The sequence below is a fragment of the Gavia stellata genome, chromosome 28 (assembly GCF_030936135.1).
Source record: "Gavia stellata isolate bGavSte3 chromosome 28, bGavSte3.hap2, whole genome shotgun sequence".
Classification (NCBI taxonomy): domain Eukaryota; kingdom Metazoa; phylum Chordata; class Aves; order Gaviiformes; family Gaviidae; genus Gavia; species Gavia stellata.
Genome location: NC_082621.1, coordinates 3,153,603 through 3,175,975, shown reverse-complemented (window position 1 = coordinate 3,175,975; position 22,373 = coordinate 3,153,603). Strand labels below are relative to the sequence as shown.

Below are 22,373 nucleotides of genomic sequence, written 5' to 3'. Positions count from 1 at the left end.
GTACAGAAAGTTGGAAGCTCACTCAGTGATGAAACTTGTATTAGAGTTTCCTGCAGCAGGATTGTCTGGTGTAAAGGCAAACCCCCCTGCGATGTTCACTGTGCTTAGAGCAGAGCGCTGGGAAAGGGGGAAAAACAACAAAAAAAACCCCCTAAACGCTGATAAAGGCCTCGGCTCCTTTCGAACAGGGGCAGGGGGTGTGGATCGGGGGGGCTGAGAGCTCGGTAGCCGATCCTGCTGGAGTCCCGCACTGTAATTTGGGCTATTTTTAAGCTTTTTGCTTCTTTCTGCCTTCGCGTCTGCATCCGGCATAGCCCCCGCTGCTGGGGCGGGGGGAACCCGGCTTGCCGCCTGCCCGGGGCTTGCGAAGGCCCCGGACGGCTGTGTCTTGTACTTCGCGCTGCCGCCGTGCCCCGGGGACGAGGCGGGACGGACGGGGGCCGGGCCGGGCCGGGGCTTTTCCCCCCCCGGCCTCTTTCCCAAGGTGAAAGAGAAACCGGACGCAGAACACAAACGCTGCCGGGCCTCTCCGGGGGGAAGGGGCGGGGCGTCGGAGGAGGCCTGCGATTGGTCTTCCCGCAGTAGGGTGGGCTTTACGCCGCTGTCCCGTGTTGCGATTGGTTTTGCCGCCGCTACGGGGAGGGAGCGAGGGGCAGGGCTTGAGCATCTCTTCCCTCTTTGGCTCTGGCGCGAGGGATGATGCCTGTTCAGGGTGACTGCGTTTCTGATTGGCTACCGTCACAGCGCGTGCGGGGGAGGAGCTTGAGAGAGCTCTCATTGGCTCCCGTTAACGAGGGCGGCCCGCTTGGCTGCGGACAGCCAATGATCGCCGGGCTCCTCCCGCCGGCACCGCCCCCGGAGCGCCGATAAGTGGCGTTGGCGGTGTTCGGGGGTCAGTGCGGCGGGTGGCGCGGGCGGCCGGGGATGGCGGGGGCGGGCGGCGCCTCCTGCTGCCGCGGCGGGGCCGGGGGGCTCCAGCCGCTCCGCGCCACCGTCCCCTTCCAGCTGCAGCAGCGCCGCGGAGACGGGGGCCGGGCAGGTAACGGCGGGAGAAGGCGAGCACCGCCCGTGCGCAACCGGCTCCGTGGGCAGCCTCGGGGCTGCGGCGGGGGAGCCTGCCTGTCCTCCGCACCTAGCGGGGTACCGGGGGCGGCGCATGGGCCCAGGGTGGGGTGCGCAACCGGCACCGGGAGCTGCTCCGCCGGTTCCCAGCGGCACCTCCCGGGAGTGAACCGCTCGGTAGCATGCCCCCGCGGGGGAGCGCCTCTTCGCCCCGGGCCCCGGCAGCTGAGCGAGCTTCGAGGCGGAGCCGGGCTCTGCCCCTGCAGCGGGGGAGTCCCGGTGCTGTGCGCGCCGACACCTCCCGTCCCGCCCGGGGCCGCGGAGGCAGTACCGGGATTAGCGAAAACTACCGTGTGCTCGGGAGGCTTCTCCTAATCGATGCTGCGTGGGTGGAAGCGAAAGAGAAATGAGAGAACCGAGGGCAGAGGAGGGGGGAAAACAACCCCGGGCGGGGGGGGGGGAAAGACGCCGAGCGAAGGGAAACTTCAGACCGCGGGAGCCCTTTAAAATGCTGCCCGTGGGCTGCGATCACACACGCGAGGTGTGAGCTTTGATCCCCGGCCCCGTGGGGTCAGCAGATCTCCCTTCTGGGCTGGCCTCCTCGCAGGCAGGACGTGTCACTGCTTGCGGCCCTCCATGAGAATGAGTTGCCTGTTTGGAGGTGGTTTCACAAAAAAGTGAGCCCTGTGTTTTAGGCAGCTGATCTGGCTTGATAAAGAAGCAGTAATTTGATTTGCGCTAATGGCAGTTTGGCCCTAATTGCATTACTGAGATTTTTCTGACCACTTTAGGAATGCTTCTTTAAATATAACTTTTTGGTGACCTAATAATAGTCTTTGGCTTTTCTTGATGTACGTATTACTTTTGGCTGTTCATGGGACTGCTTTTGGATGCTGAGCTCCTGCTTGGCTGTTCATTATCTCAGAAGGTATTAAAATAGCAACGAAACGCTTTTGGGGTTAAATGTAAGTTTAAACAGATTTTTGGAATAGAGAGAAATATTTGCCCAGCTTTGGGCCAGCTGATTTGGTGGCATCTGTTCGGAGTGCTGGTCTCTTGTTTAGTGCAGCAGCTACTTAATCTGCTTTGCAGAGGAGCTTGCTGCAGCCCTGTCCTACAATGAGAATTAATGGCCCTTCCTGAAGTGTCCGGCATTTCCCTACTTGAGACTTCCAGTCGTTCCTGCCACTGGCGGGGTTGGTATTGATCAGAGAAGTTATTAAAAAGCTTTTTGCTCAATTTACACTTGAAACAAGTTAATGAAATAAATTCTTTTGAGTGCTAGTCTCTGCTTCCCTCTCAGCAGTACGCTGAAATCGAGGTGAAGTTGCTGTTAATAGGGTAATTACTCAGTAGCTTCAGATATTAGAACAAAAAGAAAGCAACTCTCAAAGAAAGGGGAGCCAGGCTGCCTGTGATCTCTTGGTTGTGTTAGAGCTCTGTGCTGTACCTACTCCAAAGCATGGTGAATACCACGCAGCTTTCTGAGGGCAAAACGGCAGGCGCTCTGCTGACACGAACCAGAATTGCTGGTCTTCATTTCTTCCTGGCTCTCTGCCTCACTGTTCAGGCTCCAGGAGCTTGAATTTTTCCTCTTGATCATAGTCATTTCATCTACAGTTTTGGAAGTGTTGAAATTTCCATTGCTCTCAGCCTCATCACTCTTTATAAGCTTCAGTTTGCTCCCTGCATGTGTGGGAGCTGTAGCAGTAAACTGGCAGGGTTTAACCGAAAACTGGTATCCTGGTGATCTGTAATCTAACACTTTTGCTCCTACCTTTTGGGAGCTCAGCATGTGAACCTGTTGCTTTATCACTTCTTTCCTCATTTGACTCTGCTGACTTTCTGAATTGGTCTCGAGCTGCGTGGCTGCCGGGGATTGCTGTGGTTCTGGCTTGGGGTTTTAGAAGAAGAGGTGCAGGGTGATCCGGGGTCTGATCCTGCAGCTGCTGTGATAATAGAGGATCCCATTGAGATGAGGAGCAGCTGCTGAGTCTCTCAAAGGGCTTCTGTTAAAAGGAGGAGCTAGAGCCTGGGGGATGCCAGGAAGGAGGTCTAAGAATATTTTAAAAGGTCTTGACTTGCTGTTTAGAAATCCAAGATGTCAGGACTTCTAGTGATGAATCTGATGTGTGTCACTGGGGTCAATGTTTGGGTCTTTCTCAAATTCCTTATCTCTTCAGTGATGTGGCTTTTGGTGGTGAAGCAGGTAATGTGTTAGCGTTTGATCCTCTTCAGGTGCAGGCCAGACCCATCCCTGTTGCATCCGTTTATGCCACGTTAGGTGGCTTGGAGGCGGCTGCTGGGGTAGTCGGAGCTCTACAGATGCTGTAACAGCGGCAAGGTTACGCCTTTTCTGGGGTGGGATGAGCTTTGTGGAGACTTTGAAGTTTAAATCAGTTAACGGCAATGCTCGTGCTGTTTGTGGCCTCAGTTGTTTCCCCCAAAGCCCACACAGAAGCACGTGCTGGTCGGAGAGTTTCTGTGCTTGCATCCAGACTTCAGCCTGCCTGAGAGCTATGCCTTCGCACTCGTGAATCCGCTGCCTGGGTGTAACCCCAGTCCTCATCAAGCACGGTCAATCTGAAACCTCATTTTCTCAAGCAAGACACTGAGAAGTCTTTATGCCTCTTTTCTGCAGTGTGACACTAGAAAAAAAATAGGACTATTTAAATTGCAGCTTGAATTTTAATTTGCGGACCCATTGGTGAACGTAGCATTTTGTGAACATGAGTGGATAAGTAGTCTTAGTGATCTAAATTGGTTCATGCACAGAGAGGGAGAAGATGGAATACGGTGGAAAAGCAAAGTCATGTCATATGTTACTAGCACTCCTTATTCAGTGTGTAGGGGGTAAGATGGGATAAATAGCTGCACCGGGAGTTACCTACCAGCTGCTTTTCTGAACAGTATTGGAGTAAATTTCTTGGGAGGAGAAAGGGTAACTGCCTGTCTGCCTTCCAAGTGCTACCTGTTTATCAGTGACAGTGTGGCATAGGAGAGGAACAAGTTGAGGTGCAGAGGTGCAAGTCTTCACCTGTAAACCTATGCGGTTTCATGAATGGCTTTGACAAGAGCTGTGTCTTGCACTTTGCGTACTTCACATTAACCCTCCGTGAAACCAAAGCTTTACTGATAGTCTCTCTTCATCAGAATTCAGATAAATTCACCAGTTTTCCCACTAGAACCCCAGAATTATGTGGTGCCTTTTAGCTTTCAGGAAGTTACTGTTGGCTGAGCTGACTCATCTAGCTGGGATTTTGTTGCTTGCCTGCTGAACTTGCCTGTTTTTGAGATGTCCAGTTGTTTTTGCTGTGTGGATCCTGCTAGAGAGACTAAGTGAGCAGACTGCCAAATATCTTTATTTGGTATCTGAATTAAACCCGTGCCTGGTGTATATTATAGAGGCAGATGAGTGGGACACTATTCATAGGCAATACTGTCTGAGTGTATGTTTAGCAAAATGAAAATGTTTCTTTAGGAATAAAAATGTGTGTTTACCACTTGCAAGTGCTGTGAGATTGCTGCCTACACGGTGGTGATACAGCAGAGCTGTTCACCATATCTTTCTCTGCTTCTTCCCTTTGCTGCAGGCATCACGTAATGAGTGTGGGGGTCTTCTCCCCCCCAATCTTATTAGTTGAATATCTTAAGTGCTTCAGGCCCTACTGCGTTCGCTTTAGCAGTTGATATCTGATGGGGTTTTGTGTCCTGAGGGATGGGTATAAAGGCTTTCGTTACTGAAAAAGTGGTCCAGATGTTTGTGGTGTCTGCTCTTGAGTTTTCTTTCACGCTGTTTAACACCTGTAGTTTTTCAGGGGGTGCTTAAGCAAATGAACAAGGGACACACAGGTTCATAATGTTTATATCCTGTACCCAACTTGAAAGTGAAAATGTCCATCTTGGAGACGGGGATCTCAGTAGAAGTAGCAGCTTGGTTGGTATAAACTCTCCAAAAGAGAAGCAAAAACCCTCAAGCAGGGATGCAGAGTACTGCCACGGGAAAATTGTGCTGCTGCACTGCAAGCAGCTGCTTCAACAAGCTTTGCATTTCCAAATTTTGGGGTTCATCACTATTAAGTAATTCTGCCTTTGCCTTTAGGGTTTTGCTGTGGGTAAGCAGGCTGGTAGAATTAAAGGGTTAAGCACAGGTAGAGAGCTGTAATGGGGAAAAATAGTCATGTAGGGACTGGTTGAGGAATGGGAAAATCTTGAAGGTGTCCTGCTGTTGCACTAGCCAGGAAGAATCCTGCCTCTGTCCTATGGAACCGAATCAGTCTTTGTGCAAAACACAGCTGAATACAATACGTGGCTCAGGTTTGGAGGCACAGCATTGCAGGTGGCTTTGTTTAATGTAGAACGAGTTTCTCGCACAGTAATTGGAGCCCATTCATGGTATTGCAGTCCTCAGCTGATACAGATCATGCCTTCAATCTAAACTTGCTGCTCCCAGTTTGTTAGCCTCTGGATACGGGTGTGGGAAAGGGGAAACAAAGGACACATCTATAACTAATCTTGACTTGTGTTGACATTCTGTGGGTGAAACAAGTTTTTCCCTGTTTTAAATTCTGGAGATGACGTTTAAAACAAATTTGCAGGGGGAAGGGATGGGACCGTGTGGTCAGTTTGATCTGTCCCTTCTATAGCAGAATGCTCCAGAGGAACTAGGAAGCTCTCAGGTCATTTACCCTGGATGGATTTTTATTTGTGAATCTTTCTTTCAGCTGGGGCTTATCTAACACAATTGCATGGACCATAGCAAAGTTTTTAGCATCTGTTGGGTGAGCAGAGGACTGAAGGAACCTTGCCACTTATTTGTGCAAAGAAGCAGTTCTGTTCCAGGTGCGGTAAACTTTTTACTGTCTGACTATGTGGTGCAAAGGAAAAAAAAAAACCAATTCCTTGGCCTAACCCTGTGAGAGAAATGATGTTGAGCACCAAAGTGCAATGCGTTCTCTTTATGCAAAGCTTGGATGTTGAAATAGCGTGTAAATGGCAGCGTTGGCTACACCGAGCTGATCTTGGCACTTCCCTCATGGCTCCTGCAGTTTAAGATGACGATACTGATTTAGTGGGATTCACAGTTGTACAAGGAAGATCTCCAAGAAAGACCAATAGTGTTGGGCCTGTAAAAATATTCCCTCTTGGAATTTATTATATTAAACAGGCCTTTTTGCATTAAAAATTGAGCTTGTGGTGCTGCCATTTAAACCACCTGTTAATGCAGGGTTGACTGTACAGGAAATGAGGAAAATATCAAAGAAAGTTGTGTGGTTAGCCTATTCTTTGAAAATAATGGGAGATAATTGTTTCCATGCTTGCCTGGAACCTGCTGCATGACTCTGGGCAAGCTGCTTCTCCTGCCTGTGCCTCAGTTTCTCATAGTTTGTGTGCCATCCTTTCAGGCTGGAAGCATTCAGGAACAGGAATTACAGAGTTTGTAAGGTTCCTGGCACGCTTGAGCCTGAGGCTGCTGTGTGCAACTGTTGTATGCATAATGCTGTTGTGCTTACACTGCTTAGGCTAGCTGTAACACTGAGCTAAGATTAGCTTTGCTATCCTGCTTCGCAGTTAGAAGAGGCACTAGGAGGGTAATCAGAAGGTTTATCAGATATTGTGATTTTTCATATTTTTTTTCCTTGCTGAAAAGTTGTTTCAGTAGCTTCATGTTGGGCCCTCCAGGCAGATGGCTTAACTGCAACTAGCCATAAAGATGACTGTGAGTACAGGAGGAAGGCTTGTCATAAAGTATTGATGAGTTTTATGTAGTTATATGTATCTAAAGGACAGGAAACCTTCTTTTTCCTTGTTTTCCACCTTGTCTGTAATTGTAGAAATATCAAGGATGTCTTACTCTGTTTTCATTTTACTTCGGTTTATCTGTGCTGGAAGATTTCCAAGGGCTTGAGAATCAAAGGTTTCTCATCTTGAGAGTGAGAGCCCTGCCTTTTGCAGTGATCTTGATTCCTAGATGCTTATCGGGAATTGATTTAAGTAGGGTTAACAAAAAAGGGAAAAAACCCAAACCCACAGCTCTGTCTTCATTGCTTGGGTTTCACTCTTCTGATATGGGCGACGTGGATGATCCTGGTAGCTCCTTAGTCATCTGTATTCTCCAGGATCAGAGTGAACAAGTCCTAAAGATCTAACGTTTGAACAAGTTTTTGCTTGTTTCTAAACCACTCTTATTGTTCATGAGAGGCTGCCTGCCCATCTGTTTTTTTCCTAGTTCTTAAATTTCAGAGTGTAAAGCCAGTCCGGAAGCACTCCCAGCCTGTATCAGTGGGTAAGAGATGGGCTTGCTTGAAGATCCCACTAAAGTGGTGCCTTGCATCAGGCTAGATTTAGGAAATGTGCACTTGAACCAAAAACTTAGAAGATGTTGAAATTCTTCAGATTGTTTTATCATTTGAAAAACAAACTTTGCAAGAATTAAGTTAAAGGTGAAGAGTTCAGCTCTTTTCCTCCATCAACTGGGTGTTCAGCTTCAGTTTCAGGCCTTGAGCCCTGTTGGAGGGAGTTGCTCTTGAACAATGTCTGTGTCCAAAAAAAAAAAGACAGCTTGAACTGCTAGTGTCCTCTATTAATTTCCTTCAATGATATCTGCAGATGCTGTGTCCTTTGGGCAGCTCTCTCCAGCTGTACTCTTAACGCAGCTTGTAACCAGGGGAGTGATTACAAAGCCTGGAATTTCTTCCCTTGTGCTCCCAGGCCAGTTGTGAAGCCCTTGGGGCCGGTTCAGCGAAGCCTGCGGGGCAAGGCATTGCTGGGTTGTATCAGATGGGAATCCAGCTCCCCAGCCTGGCGGAGGATCATCTTTCCCCTTGGGTGTTTTGCTTTCCTCGTGCCCCCCACCTCGGTGGGTTGCTCCTCTCTGTGTCTGTCAAGCAATGAAGCAGAGAAAGGTTTTTGTGGGGTTTCTTAGAGGCCTGGGCTTTGGGAACAGCAGGTACTTTTTCGGGTGTCTTGGGCTGTGCGCGTACAGTTTGAGCAAGAGTCATGAGGGGCAGTGTGGTCTAACCACAGCTTCTGCCTCCTCGCCGGAAGGTGCAATGGATTTCAGTGCTCTGAGGGTTTTGCATTTCTGTATTAATGTTTACTGAAATGAGCAAAGAGCTATGAAATCCCATGCTGGCATGGGTGTGAATTTCCCTTCAGTTATAAATCTTTAAAGGCAAAGGGATTATAATTCTAAAATATTGAGAGAGAGGGAGAGATGTAGAATACTTCCTTTGCAGAGAATTGAGGTGAAAAGACTTAGTTCCAGAAGTTACTGCTGTGGACGTGTTAACTCTCTTGGCAGGAGCGGCTGAGGGTTCTATATATCATTACCTTTTAATCTGCCTATAAATTCCAGGTTCATTTTCCCCTTTGAAGCCCCTTAACATTCAAATTGTTCTTTTTTTCTACCCATACGTATCAATTGCAACTGGTTGTCTTACTGCATTCTTCTTCCGCGTTGCATTACTGCTGAACATAACTTTCCTTTCTTGGTTTTGGGGCAGAGTGATATTTTTCTTTTCCTAGCAAATGCAGACTGTGTCCAGCCTTCAAAGGTTGCTTGTAGTCATCCTGATGCCTGTCTTGTACTGGAGATCTTCTCTCCACCCCTGCTTGGCTTTGTTTTCTGGGGGGCAGTTTGCGGAGACCCCTCAGATGATGTGGATTTATAGCCTTGCTTGTCTTTTTTGGTACCTTGAGTAAGCGTGTTCTGGCAGCCTTCTCTGAATCTCCTACTCCGTTTCTGGTTAAAGCTTGAGACCTTCCCCTTGTCTCTTCAGCTTCAAAAGACCTGTTTGTAGCTGTCTTTGTGGAGAGGATATTCTTTTTCCCTCCAGCTTCTGTGAACTTTCATCCCAGCACCTCTCCAGCTCTTGATCTTGCCTTCATTCCTGTCTCGGTAGCTAGCTCTGACCATGCTCTGAACTCCTGTGAAATGCTTCCATTTTCTAGCACGCTTGCAGATCTCTGTAGTGTACTAAGCACAGGAGTTTTAATTTCATTAAGAACAAGTAAAACTGCCTGTTCATCTCCTTTTAGGCTTTCTGGGATTCCCAGAGCAAAAGCATTTACTCCTTGCATAATCCAGCATTGCTTTCAGATTGTGTGATAGATTAAGGTCCTCTCCTGGAGTGCTTTTGCAGAAGCAGCATGCAATAGCAGCGCTTTGGTGTGCCACGAGGAAGTGCCTGGGCTGACTGCGATGGTTGCAAGCGTGGTTTCTTAAATCTTCACGTTTCTCCTGAATGCAGAGAGAGTGCAGTAAAGGCACAGTGCTGGGAAAAGGCAATTCTTTCCCTGTAAGGATTTTTAGTCTTTGCTATGCTAAAGATTAGGACTGTTCAAAAAATAACTGTTTCTATTGTATTTCCTCAGTGCAGAAGTCAGGACACAGTTTCCTTTACCTGCTCCACCTGGAAAAAAATAGTTAAATAAAAACTGAGAATATATTTCTGAAACTTGCTTGCTGCTGAGAATTTTTTGTCCGATTTGGCAACAACCTGTCAGGTAATTTGATTCACCATGATGAAACTGCAGAGAAATTGAAATGAGATTCAAACAGATTATAATGCTGAAGCTTCAGTTTTGATCTTTATTTCACTAATGCTTCTGCTGCTTGTCAGTGCACTGGAGATGCCCGGTTAAGGTGGTTTTGGTCCTCAGAGGAGATACATTTTCTGATCAAGTACCACCTTGCAGAGTGAGGTTAGATGAAGTGCAATTCCCTGATGTGGTTTGTGGATCACTGTTCTTAACACCCTCTGGAAGTCCTGCGCATGCATCTCTTGTCCAGTTACATTTTAAAACGAGAAGGGAAGACACTGGGTTTCTTGCTGTGTATCAGCCTCACCTCTTGTTCTGTTGGATTGGAGCCAGCGAGCTCGGGGTGATGCTACGGCCAAGACCTGCTCTACACCAAAGCTGTTGATGAGAGCTGTAACTCATTAAGTAGTACAGTCCTCAAGATGAACATAAGGTGCTCTTTTAGTGCTCTGGCATGGTAGGATAGCTTATTTCCTTCCTGCTGTAGGAGCTCCTGCCCTGCTAACCACCACAGCAATGCCAGCATTGCGTCCCTTCTGCTTGTGCCAGCTGAACTGTGTCCGAGTAGCTGTTGTGCAAAAAAAATGTTTCATATAGAGATCTCACAGCTAGATTGTCTAGGAAGATGTTAAAGATCAAGGAAGTGGTGCTGGGCTGCAGCAGGGGACACTGATACACATCCAGCAGCCTGGTTTGGTGTGAATATTTTGTCTAAGAGATGTTTCTGTGTCACAGGGTCCTGCTGTGGTTTGACAGGCCCATGAGAAATTCAACTTAGGCATTTATGTTATCTTACTGCCCTCATCCCCCAAATCAGGAGCATCATGTGAATAAGATGATGTGTTGTAAAGAGCGTTAAAAGGTGTAGATGGGGGAAGCTGATACAGAACTTAAATAATTAGCAGTAATTTCTGTTACACTGGGGTGGAAGATATTTGCATAAGTTAGTTATTGACAGAGTTGCTCAGGTTCCATCTCAGCTAAACTCTCCCTGACAAATTCTCTCTTGGAACGTTACAACTCTTGCTTGAGCCAATAAAATGAAAACTGCATCCAAAACCATTAGGTACGCCTTGATATTACAGAACGCAGGGAAAGCTTCCCTGTGTGGTGAAGCCTCAGGCAGCCCGTTGTTCCATGGTTAACTTGAAAGCTGATTATATTTAAACATGGACTGTTATTTTATGCTTCATCACTTTAAGATAGACCCTTGCAGGGACATATTCCAAAAATGTCAGGGTCTGAACAGCATGTCCCTAAATTTCTAAACATTCTTCTGATACTAAAGGGTCAGTTTCCCCAGGGTGAAATCTGGAGAGGGAAGGAAGAAAATTTTACAACTCTAAAGAAAGTAGTAATGGGAACTTTACTTTTGCTTGCCATCGTTTTTTGATTCAGCTGTAAGTATTCTTTATGGAAAAGTGACCCCAGAAATTTTTAAAAGTTTACTGAAGGCTTTTTTTCTCCTTTTAGACGCAGATTGGCTGGCCTAGGGAGACTGTTTAGGAAGCTCTGAGCTCCCCGGCGTTGATGTGGTTGGGAAGGACTAAGAACACTGCAAATCTAGGGCTCCAGCAGTGAAAACTTCCTGCTTTTAAATGTGTGCATTGCACCAGTCTCCTACTTGTGGCTGCCTGAAAGCCTCATGCAGCAATTGGAGGCAGCCAAATGGCTCCTGGAGATACGGCGAAGGTTCTGTTATCTGCTTTACTGTCACATGAAAAGTAAAAGCGCCACAACCTGACGCTTCTCAGCTGTGGAGCTGGCTTGGACCAACTCCAGAGCTTGTGGCCAGGTGGCAGCTGTGCAGGCTCAGTGCGGAGGGATGATAATAGCACGGAGCTGTAAACAGGACGCTCCACCCTGCCTCGGCGCCTCTCATGCGCCCTCCTCCTTGCGCCCGAAACGCTGCGCTGTGCACGCAGCCTTTGGGCCCTAAGGAGGGGCAACCTGCTTCCAGCAGCACCCTGCCCTGCATCTCCCAGCTGCCCCCTGCCCTTCGGGCTTCTCGGTGCTGCTTAAAAACAAACTGTGAATTGTTCAGTAGCAGAGTTGTACTTCGTGAAAAGGAACGACAGTTCTTGCTGTTCGTACGTTGATAGCTTTAGGTGTTTGTCAGCCATCGTACGCAATTGATGTGGTTGTCACCGTAGGAGGCCATGTCTCCCGTCTATTGGTCACGTCTGTTTTCGAGGTCTTTTCAGGCTGGTTTTGGCTGTGTTGCGCTGGTGAAGGTTTGGAGTACAGCGGTGACCCCAGTCACTCTGGATGCAACGGTTACATCAAAGGGGGCCTCTTGGAGAGCTTTGTGGGGGACGTGTGCTGTCAAAGCAGTGTGGGAGAGGGGCTGCCCTATCGCAGCAGCGTTCAGTTCTTCTGCCAGCAGCCTAGCTGGGGAGAGCAGCACGAGAGGAAGAGACAGCTGAAGTCATACGTAATGGAGATGCAAGTAACATAGCCTGTGGGGGCAATGAGGCACTGAAGAGGAAGCTGCAAATACTAACGAGTTTCTAAATTAGAGTTAGTGGTAGCTGTCTTACTGTTAACTGTTGGGAGCAGGGAGCCTGCCTTGAAATGCCAGCTGGACCCAACACAATAAGCCTTTAATCCAGTGTGGACCTTATGAGGTGTGGCTGTCATGCAAGGACTAATGCTTCCTTTGCCCTCCCACGTGGCTTTTTGTTCCTACCCTTTTCTCACCTAGAACTCAAATTCCACTGCTCAAATGGTATTTTAGCTGATAAAAAGATGTATTTAACAGGCCATGTCCCTAGAACAGTCTCAGCCTGCAGTCCGTGCTGCAGCGCCTTTGAACACAGAGGTATTTGGCAAACACAACATAGTCTTTAACAGTTTTGGTGTGGCTAACTCGCTACCTGCCTGCCATGCCCTCATTTTGGGGAGGAAGGAGAGAATATCTGTACACAAAGCACCTGGAGCAGAGAGCTGTGCATGGCCTTAATATCTTGCCAGGAGGCCACAGGGCTGGTTCTAATGTGTGTGGTAATTTGCATGTCTAATCAAAATGAAATGCAAACAAACTTTCCTGCTGGCTTCAACTTGTCTCTTTCTTGCTACCTTTTTGGTTCTGGCAATAACACCTTTTTTCAGCTGCAAGGGTGATGACAGGGCTGCAGAAGAGGGCAGCTGTGCTGTCTGCCCATGGGCCCCATGTTGATCACATTGGGTTCGGAGCTGGCCAGGTTGCGATGGAGGAGACGGGGAGGGCACAGCAAAGCGTGTGCTCTACATCTCCCCTTGCCGTAGCCTCCCAAGAGAGACATTTAGCGCTCTGTCCTTGCGATGGGATTGCCCTGGTGTGTATCATTGCTGACACATAGACTTAAACTCATTGTATTTATAAAGCTTTTCTGTTAATCGTGTTTCTAGCTACTGTTATGAAAGTAATGTCTGAACAGGCAGTGCAGCCATCCTGTGGAAGCTGGGCAGACCCAGAGCTCCTGGATTTGAGCTTAGGCCCTGCCAGCGATGGGCTGTGACAGCAAACAGGTTGCGCGTCTCCCTTTCTGTTCTTTGCCAAATGAATGCACGCACCTACTAGTGCACCAAGTGCTCACATAGTCCCACTGGAGGATCCAAAACTTTGCAGATGTTCTCTTGGCCTCCTTGAAACCAGAAGCAAGCAATAGCATGCTTCCTTGGGGGAAACTGAGGCACACAGGCTCCCTTTCGCTGTTGGGTCTTACCATGGGTTCTCCAACTAAGCATTGTGCTCCAGCTAGTAAGAAATACAGCCTTACAGACAGCGTAGTAGGGTTTTTTCCTGCAGTGCTCATGCAAAAGCAATGTGGACATGCTGAGTATTTCACTTGGTCATGTAGCAGCTACCTCAACTTCGACTGGAATGTCTGACCAATGATTTCAAGCAGCCACTTAAGGACTGCAATAAAATCTCTGCTTCTAGAGAAGAAATCTCTTGGTGATAAGTGTGAATACGGCTCTCTGCAGCAGAGCGGAGGAGTGAGTAGGAGGGCAGATTGGGCAGTCAGTCCGCCAGCCCTTGCTGGCCCACTCTACTGAAGCGGTGTTTCTGTTGCTGCTTGTTTTCGATCGCTGACTTGGAGCAGCAAATCTGCCCGTGCTGAGGCTGGGCAGCCGCGTGGCCTTGGCAGGGAAGAGCTGCTGCTGTTGTGAGAGTGGGAACTCACTGGGCATTTGAGAAGCGATAGGACTCTGGTTTCCGAAAAGTAAATGGATTTCTCCAAGCTGTATGTTCTAGTTCCCTTCTTGCGATCTTTGCAACGGATGTGGGCTTGTTAATTGTGATAGCTGTTGCTAAATCTTGGCTTTGGAAGTCTCATTTTCTTTTCTTTTCCTCCTTGTCTAGCTAGTGTTCCCTGTGCTGCTGCTGTTGAGAAGACCTGCCGTCCCCGACAGCCCCGTGTGCGGCGCACATCTTCGCTAGACACCATCGTGGGCTCCTACTTGTTGGGACAGTGGCCGCGGGAGGCTGAAGGAGCTTCCACTTCATGCATGAACGACAAAGCTACCCAGGTATAAATGCCGGCAGGCTGCCCTTGAAGTCTGGGCTGGGAGAGGGCTGCAGAACTAAAATGAGCTGTGTAAACTGGAGGTGAATAGGGAAGGCATTGAATTTCCATCCATCCAGCTGCAACTTTCTAGGAAGGCTTTCTTTCCCCTCTTGCTTCTCATTTTCAGTTGATTCCACTTTGGTGCAGAGTTAGAATTTCCTTGGCCTTGTTTGGAGGCAGATGGCCTCTGGCTTTCTGCTCCAGTACTGGCTCAGCACTACTTTTTTTTTCTGGCTTGCAGTTCTGGGCCAAGTCCTTATATAACACTCGTGGGCTGTGTGCCACACGCTGCGAGAAGTCAAGGGTGCTCCCACAGAAGGGCTCGCTAGCACGAACTGCGCAGCTCTCTACTGTAGAATGGAAAAGCTCCAGACCTCGAGGAACTCTTAGCAACCTGTAAATATTACTGTATAGCAGCAAATAGTTCTTGCCTATCTGCAGAGGTGAAAGAATTTAGAAGGATAAGAGCATCCGTTTGCTTAACAAGTCGTTTACTTAGCACATTGAATCTCTGTTAACTTGCTGTTTGATCTCTGCTATTCAACAATTTATTACTGGGCTGTTTGCAGGAAATTCTCAATTGGATTCCAACTTCCATTGTCCTTTTCCAAAGTGTTCTTGCCTGCTTTTGTTTCAGTTCTGGTGCCCAAGAGCACTGCTGAGGGCAGAGGGCATGCTGGAAAGGAAGGGAAAGAATTTGTCTAACTTTATTTCTGACTCAGGGAAGCACACTCTTCCTTTCTGTCTTCATCAGCAATGGTGGGAACGCTTAACCCCCAGTGTTTTGGGGCTAATTAGTTTTTCTTGCATGTGGCCCTTTTGGCAAAAGGGTTGGAGAAGAGGGGCACCTCCTTTTTCCTCAGAATGGAAGATACGGCTATGTTAATTCAGAGTCTGCTGAGCCATGGGGCTGATCGCTCCTCTCTGCAGTGAATAGACCAGGTGCGCCACAGTCTTTCATCAGTTATCTGCAAGTGTCTTGCAAATGCTAATTTTACCTTGGGACACTCCTGTGAAATGAGCAGTGGTCTCCACTGTTTCACACACAAACCTCTGTCTGTCAAATGACTTGTCTGTGGCAAGCTGGGAATAAAGTCCTCGATTCTAGACTGCCCTGTGCAGTAACAAAATGTTCCTCATCGTAACCTCCAGGACTTTGCCGCTCCTTCCATGTTTTCAGGTTTAATGGTTATCAAACTTGGGACTTTCTCTGCTAGCCAGTACATGTTTACTTCCCTCCTTATTCAGCTACTGATCGGCTGTTTTGCAGAGCTCTGTAGATTTGCTATCGTAAGGTGGTTAAGTGAGAGATACAACTGCAGGTGCTCAGTGTGGGGGTGAGGATGGCAGCACTATACATGATTGGAGCCTGTGGCTTTATCTTGCTGTGCAAAGCATTTTTTTCTCTCTTTTTTTTCTGAGGAAGCGGTTTTGCCACGGTTAGTACAAAAGGTTCTGTAATTTCCTTCTGCCTTGACAGTCTGCCTGCGAGAGGTAGGACGCGTATGTGCTCTTTGTTTTCAGGCCTTCGTATTGCAAATGACATCTTTTCTTCCTTTTTAGGCCCTAGTTTTTTGTGAGCACTGGTGCAGTGCTCAGTGCTCTGGGTGTCACAGCAATAGGCCGCAATAAGTGACTTCTCAAACAGGGCTCAGGAGGCTTCCAGTGACTCGAGGAGAGTTTCTGTCACGTCCTGCAAAGCAGGACTGTTCTTAGCAGCTGGAGTTCAGTTTCCCACAGACTTGCTTCTTGCAGTGATGTGGGATAGGGCTGTGGTCTTGTCTCTTAGACCTTTGCCTCTTCTCCTTAGCTTTCTTACGTGTGTGATCTACTGGGATATAAAATGACACAATGTTTTGGGATAACAGCCAAATAATGATGTTGAGTTGTTTAGGAGAGAATATTTGAGGTGGGAAATGAGATCAGATGTGCCGTGTGCTGAAACTGCAAGGCTGGTCTTTGCCATAGGGTTTCCTATCGGGTTGATCTGTTCCCCTCTCTGTCTGGCACGATTCAGGAGTAGCACAGGGATGGCTGCGACCAACTGCTCTGAGCTTAGCAGGACCTCGGAGCAATGTTCAGACTGAATGGATTTCTTATCTCAAAGCAAGCTGAACACTGTAAATCGACTAGAACGACTCCTGTGCCATGATATCTGCTGCTTACAGGCATTGCAAAGCAGAGACCTAGGCAACAAATGGTTTTAGCTGTAGGGAATGCAGTGTGCTCTGCCTACAGTGGTGTGTGTGTAAGGGGGGGGGTCTCATTCAGAGCCTGTTAAGTCAGGAGAGGGTTGGATTTCTGCCTAGAAATCACCTGTATCCCTTTACAGAAGGGAAACCTGGTACCTCTCTAGGTAACTTGCCTTGTTCCTTTGGTTTAAATAGATTTTAAAACCTGTTTTGAGAGAAGAGGCTTCTGTCATCCCTGTGACTCAACAGGGTTGTTAAAAACAGCTGCTGTTCTTGCAGTAGCCTCTGGGGAGATCAGTTAAGCTGCTTGGAGAGGAACTGTTCTCAGGCCCTCACCTTCTGGCAGCCTGTCGCTGAGGATGGAGGAGGGAAGTATCATCCAAAGCCTCCCACAGAAATGGCAGGCAGCAGTGACACAGGGTGAGCGTTTTGAGAGGCACTGAAATATGATGTTGGGAAAAAATGATGGCTGGTCTTGAAAATGATGTGCCTTGGGACTGTTCCGATTCTGGAGTCTCTGCCGAGAGCGCTGAGTTCAGTGGAAGGAAGTTCACACCCTTTGCTGATCAGATTAACAGCCCTTTCTGATTTCCATTGATGCTCAAAATGTAGCTTTTGCTTGGAAAACAGCTGTGTAACGTGGTGCTGAGGCTGTTTTTCTGCATGAAGAGAGTCAGCTGAGAACTGCCAGCCCTGCAGATGGAGGGACGTGAGCTGGAGAGGCAGCTGGGTTCTTCCAGCACTCCGGCAGCAGCAGCAGTCAGTCTGCAGGCCAAACGCTGGTTTTGGTTACGCCTTTGAACTCGGATATGGCAGCCTGAGGTCTCAGAAGCAAGTTGTGTGTTCTCACAGTTGGGTGAGGCTTTTCCTCTCAGTAATGCTTCTTCGTACAATGAGTGCCTGAAACCCTACGTCACCGTTCATCAGACAGGAGCCTGTGCAAGCAGCACAGGAGGCGGTTGCGGTTGTTTCTCCGGAGTAGTGGTTTGGTGTCCTTTATCTCGCCAGGTACATGTGGTGATTAAGCCACTGACTGCCAAGCAGGTCTCTTGCCATGTAGGTCTGAGGTCCAGTTTTGCGATAGGCACAAATCTGGCCAAAATTACTTTGTTTTGGCAAATATAAATAGATGGCTATCTCTTAATGCATGTTACTGAGTATTGTATTAATGGGGGGAGACTGGAATAGGACTGTGACCGGGCAGTAGTTGATCGCTTATTCTTAGGACTTTACCACCAGTCTCTAAACCAGTAAATGTTGTGATTATTCTCAGCCGTGTTTCTCATCACTTCAGACTCCAGTGTCCTGGCATGACGCAGAAGTGGGGAAAGCCAGCTCCGGTGCTCACAAGCGTTCTGCTTCTTGGGGTAGCACAGATCACCGCAGAGAGGTAAAATGGAACGCTCCCAATGCTTGAGCAAGATCTGGGTTAGTTGCTAATGTGTAGGAGGCTCCTGCTTGCATGGGAGGGGAGTGGGAGGACAGGATACTATTGAAGATGAGACCTCAGTCCTTGTTCTCATCCCAAACGCTCTGTGATTCAACTAAAGACTGATCTTGTTGGCTTCCTCTAGCAGGCAGCTATTGTAAAGTAGCTCCACTGAAACTCAGTGCATTGCTTGTCGGTGTCGTGGCGTATGTGGGTCCCAGCGGGGCCTGGTTCCTGACGATCTGTAGGTGGAAGATAACCCAGATCTGCTAGAGGAAGGGTACTGGCCACATTGCAGTGGGGGGGTTTGTGACGAGGCCTTGCGAGTACTTCTGGTCCATCCTTTGAGAAGTGGCCGGAGCTGCTGCTTGTGTGATTGAAACAGTCTCTATTTTGGCACTTCCTTGTGGGTTGGAAGAGAGGGGGAGGAGAGAGCCGAGGCATGATCCTTTTTGGTGGAGGTGTGTTGGCTTGTCTGATTCTGTAGCTGAAACTCTGTTTGCTAGATTGCCAAACTGAAGCAACAGCTCCAGCGAACAAAGCTAAACGGCAGAAGTGGCAAAGAAAAGGAGAAGAGCTCCCCACTCCAGGGGGACCATGCTGTCCTTGGATCGCTCAGGGTACGTTCACATCTCCCCCTGCTCTGCTGTCATCGCGTGTCCTAGTGAGGTGGAGAGCAAACTCCTTTGGGCAGGTGTCCAAGCTGTTCTCGGAGTCCTGCTCTCATGCCTGAGAAGGGAGAAATTTTTTTTTTTTTTGTCTTCTCCCACCCCTGTCCCTGTGCTTTGATCTGCAGTTAGTGAGTTTACACGACTCTGCTGTCAGTCTTCTCCCATCAGCCTCCTGGAAGGCTCTGGCTGAGCCCTGGAGAGCTGTGGGAACAGATGTAACTGCTGAGGTTGTGCAGGTAGAACTCTTAACTACTTTTGATTCTGAATTGTTACAGGACTCTCCTTCAAGCTTCCTTTCTCCATCTCCCGTTTTGAGGTTCAGCCCCTGCTTGCATAGGAGCTTGGAAGGGCTCAACCAGGAGCTGGAGGAAGTGTTTGTGAAGGAACAGGGAGAGGAAGAGCTTTTGCGGGTAAGTGAAGGTCACAAGATCGCCCTGAACCTTCTGGGTGGTCTTGGAAATCCTTTCCTCTAAAGACCCTGCCCGTATCTGTTTCTTGGCCATGGGGGGGATGGTCTCTGTGTCTAGTTTTAGTTTGTTCTAGGCGTGTAACTATCTAAATTGGGTCAAGTGGCTGCTGGCTTCCCTCCTTAAAACTTGCTGATGCTATGAGAGGTCAGCCAGTAGTAATCTTGGGAGAGATGACACCTCATTGACAGCTTTAGTACACTATCTTAGACTGGCATCCAAAGGCTACTTTGTACTGTGCGGATGTGGGAGAAGCGATCCCAGACAGCTTCTGAACTGACATGCGTTGCAGGATACAGAAGGGCTGATGTCCTTCTGGTTGCAGAAGGCTGCCTCACCCACCGACATAGAGGCTCTGCCTGTATCTGGATCCAGCACCCAAGTAGCCGTCCTCTGTAGGTGCAACTGCTGTTATACCTCTTCACTGGTGAGAGGGGTTTCTTGCTCCACTAAGACTTTGCTTCCTCCCTAGATCTTGGATGTCCCAGATGGCCACAGGGCGCCAGCGCCTGCCCAGAGAGGCTCCGGAGATGCGTCCCTGACTCTGGAGCCCAGCAGTGGCAGCTGCAGCAGCCTCTCTCCTTCCCCTTCCGTGCCTCTCCACCTTTCTCCGCACACCCCGGTGAGACTGGCAGCAGAGGAGCCCTCCTCTGCGGCGGATGAGGTGCAGCCAGATCCAAAGGAGAAAGGTAAACACTGAAAGCAGAGGGGCTGGAGGTCAGGGGAGACAAAGGGGGCCAGTGCTGCAAAAACCTTGGTGCAATGGCTCCTCCCTGTCTGCGTGCTGGCTTGGAAGCTGCAGCTGAGATGGGAGAGAGGGTCTCAGCCAATTTGGCTAAACTATAGTGGACTTTTAAAGCTCCAGTAATTACCCTCCAGGTAGGTGGTTTCCAGTACCAGGTGGAGGATGTGAGCTGGGAACTACATAAATAAAATGCCGCAGCTTTGGGGTGTTGTAGCCTGCAGCCCCAAGGTCTAGAAGAGCATGTCTGGTGCTGAGTTAAAGAGCGCTGTTGGATACTTTTTGAGAAATTTTTAAAAAGAATCTTTTCCTTGCTAGAGGAGGGCAGCCCTTCACCAGTCCTGGCCTTTGCTTCTTCTCCTCGACCCAACCACAGCTACATGTTTAAACGGGAACCTCCTGAGGGATGTGAGAAGGTCCGGGCCTTTGAAGAAGCCTCGTAAGTATGAGGAGTTCTTGGCAGAAGAGAACTCATGTGAGGTTGGTCCCATGGTAGGATGCTGGGGTGAAGGCAGCTGAGGCTTCTCTTGCTGCAATTGCCACCCCTACCCTGTTCTAAAAGTAGGGAGCAGCCTCTAGGAAACAATCCCACCATAAACGTGGCTGCTCAGGCCCTGGTGGGAAGAGCTGAAAGCTGAATTGCTAACCCTCAGACACACTGGGAAGGATCTTGTGATCCCTTGTCCTTCCCAGGCAGTAGGTTTTTCTCGGCTAGCAGAGCCTCTTGAGGAGAAGAGGTGGTTCTCCTATAAATAAGTGTGCTTTCAAAACAAAACAGCCTCTTCGTGCCGCTTTGTACCTGAAGAGTGGCGCAGCTCACAGAGGCAGTTCACCTTTTAGTCAGGCTCTTTGAAGAGTGCACAACTCCAGGTGTTTTCCCTGTGGCTGCGCGGTGCCCTTGGGAGTGTCTGTTCCTAATCACATCCACTCTGTCTCTCTCCTTCAGCTCCCCCAGCCCCGATCAGCCTTTTCAGCCTTCCTGCCCAGATAAGAACAAAGTGCACTTCAACCCCACCGGTTCTGCCTTCTGCCCTGTCAGTCTGGTGAAGCCCCTCTTCCCAAACGTGGGTTTCCTCTTCAGGGGCTTTCCAGCTTCTTCCAGCCCTGGCACGGGCACGTTTACATCCTGCCAGCCCACGGCTCCCACCCCGTTCCTTGGGGTGCGGAAGGACGCTGCAGTAGATAGCTTCAGCGAGGTGTCCAAGTCTCCTTCACTGAATTACGAACACTGGAAGCGTGGCCAGCCAGAGGAGAGCGTCGTCTTCCACAGCTCTCTCATGGTGTGAAGCCTTTGGGAAAGCTAGCCAGCAACAGCAGCTCTGGCTCCTCAGCGCGTCTCTGCCAGCCTGTGGAGACTAGTGCCTTGAAGGTGGGACGTAACAGCCAAGAGGCAGCCCTGGGGTTGAGAACCGCGGCAGGCTTCCTCCGCGGATGATAGAAACTGTGAAGTGCAGTGTGCCATGGGACTCCTCGCTGCTGGAGAGGCTTGTTTCTCCAAGCCTCCCCTGTTCAAAGCACTTTCCTGTGTTGAATTGTCTTTGTTTCCTGTGTGATTGTTTTGCTGGTGAAGAGCAGCCGGGCAGTGCTGTGGGGCACAGAGGCAAACTCGTGTTCCATGGCTCTGTGAATGAGGTTGAGCTGGGAGAATTCAGGTTAGGGCTTCCTTAGCACCCCGCACCCCTGCGGCTGTCTGGGACTGCTGAACCCTGGGGAATGGGAAGGGGGGAGAAGGGGCCTGCAGGACGGCAGCCCTTGGATGTATTGGAGCAGAAAATGTTGTGTATCTGCACTATTAGGACAGCTCATCTCCCTCAGAGCACAGAGAGGGCTGGAGAGCAGCGGATCCCTGACCGTGCCCCGCCTGGACACCTTTACCCCTCAAAACAAGCCTGGAGCTTGAAGAATGCAGTGCTAAACGGGGAGGTGCAGGTGACCAAACGCAGGCTTCCACAGATCCGTGCTCTGGAAACCTTGTGTGGCTGAGGGTGACGGAAGCATTTGAGACACAAGCTGCCTGTCCTGTCTCCCTGCGCATGGGCAGATGTCTTCCAGGTGCCTTGGCTGTGCTGCAGGAAGAGGGAGGTGAAAACTGGCAGTGCACAAAGGTCCCTGCTTGAGGTGGGGTGTGTTGCTGCTGTAGAGAAGAACTACCTGCTGCTTTCCAGCCATGAGCCCGGACAGCCTGGCTGGGGCTGGCTCCCTGGGTGGGACGGGACCCCTCTGCCTCACCGAGGGCTAAACTCTGCACGGAGCTGGGCCCGCAGCTGGGCGGGGCTCTCTGTCCTGACACGATGCCTTAGAAGGTGAAGCGATGACACGGGAACACTGATTGTAAAGCCTCTTGACAACAAAAGTATTTGATTTTGTGTTCTGTTGCAAAGGCTCTGGGTTGTATTGAAGAAGCCTATTTTCTTGTATCTGATGTAGAAAGTCTATTTTCTTCCAAAGACACTATTTTTGCAGCTGTTTGAAGTTTGTATTTTATGTATGTATTGCAAAGCTTAAAGGAGGAATGTTAGCTTTGGAGTTCTTGTCTTGTGTTTAGAGGGGGTTTTTTGCAGATGCTGGTATTGCCAGTTCAAAGGAAACAAAATAAATATTTCAGGCATCCAAAGTACTTCTTTGGGATTTAATATATTGAGTCTAAACGGGAGTCTTTGGAGAGTTCAGCAGACATGTTGAAGCTGTGAACAGGCTCACAGCCTGGTTTCTG

The 22,373-nt window shown here is 49.1% G+C and overlaps 1 protein-coding gene across 1 annotated transcript; it reads left to right on the top strand.

Annotated features, from left to right (window-relative positions):
* Window positions 1-924: 924 nt before the first annotated feature.
* Window positions 925-22,269, top strand: FAM117A (family with sequence similarity 117 member A). The gene is made up of 8 exons (XM_059830172.1): window positions 925-1,039; window positions 13,955-14,121; window positions 17,646-17,741; window positions 18,287-18,400; window positions 18,727-18,861; window positions 19,391-19,607; window positions 19,979-20,099; window positions 20,607-22,269. The coding sequence occupies exons 1-8, from the start codon at window positions 925-927 to the stop codon at window positions 20,944-20,946; spliced, it is 1,305 nt and encodes a 434-aa protein (XP_059686155.1). The 3' UTR covers window positions 20,947-22,269.
* Window positions 22,270-22,373: the final 104 nt, after the last annotated feature.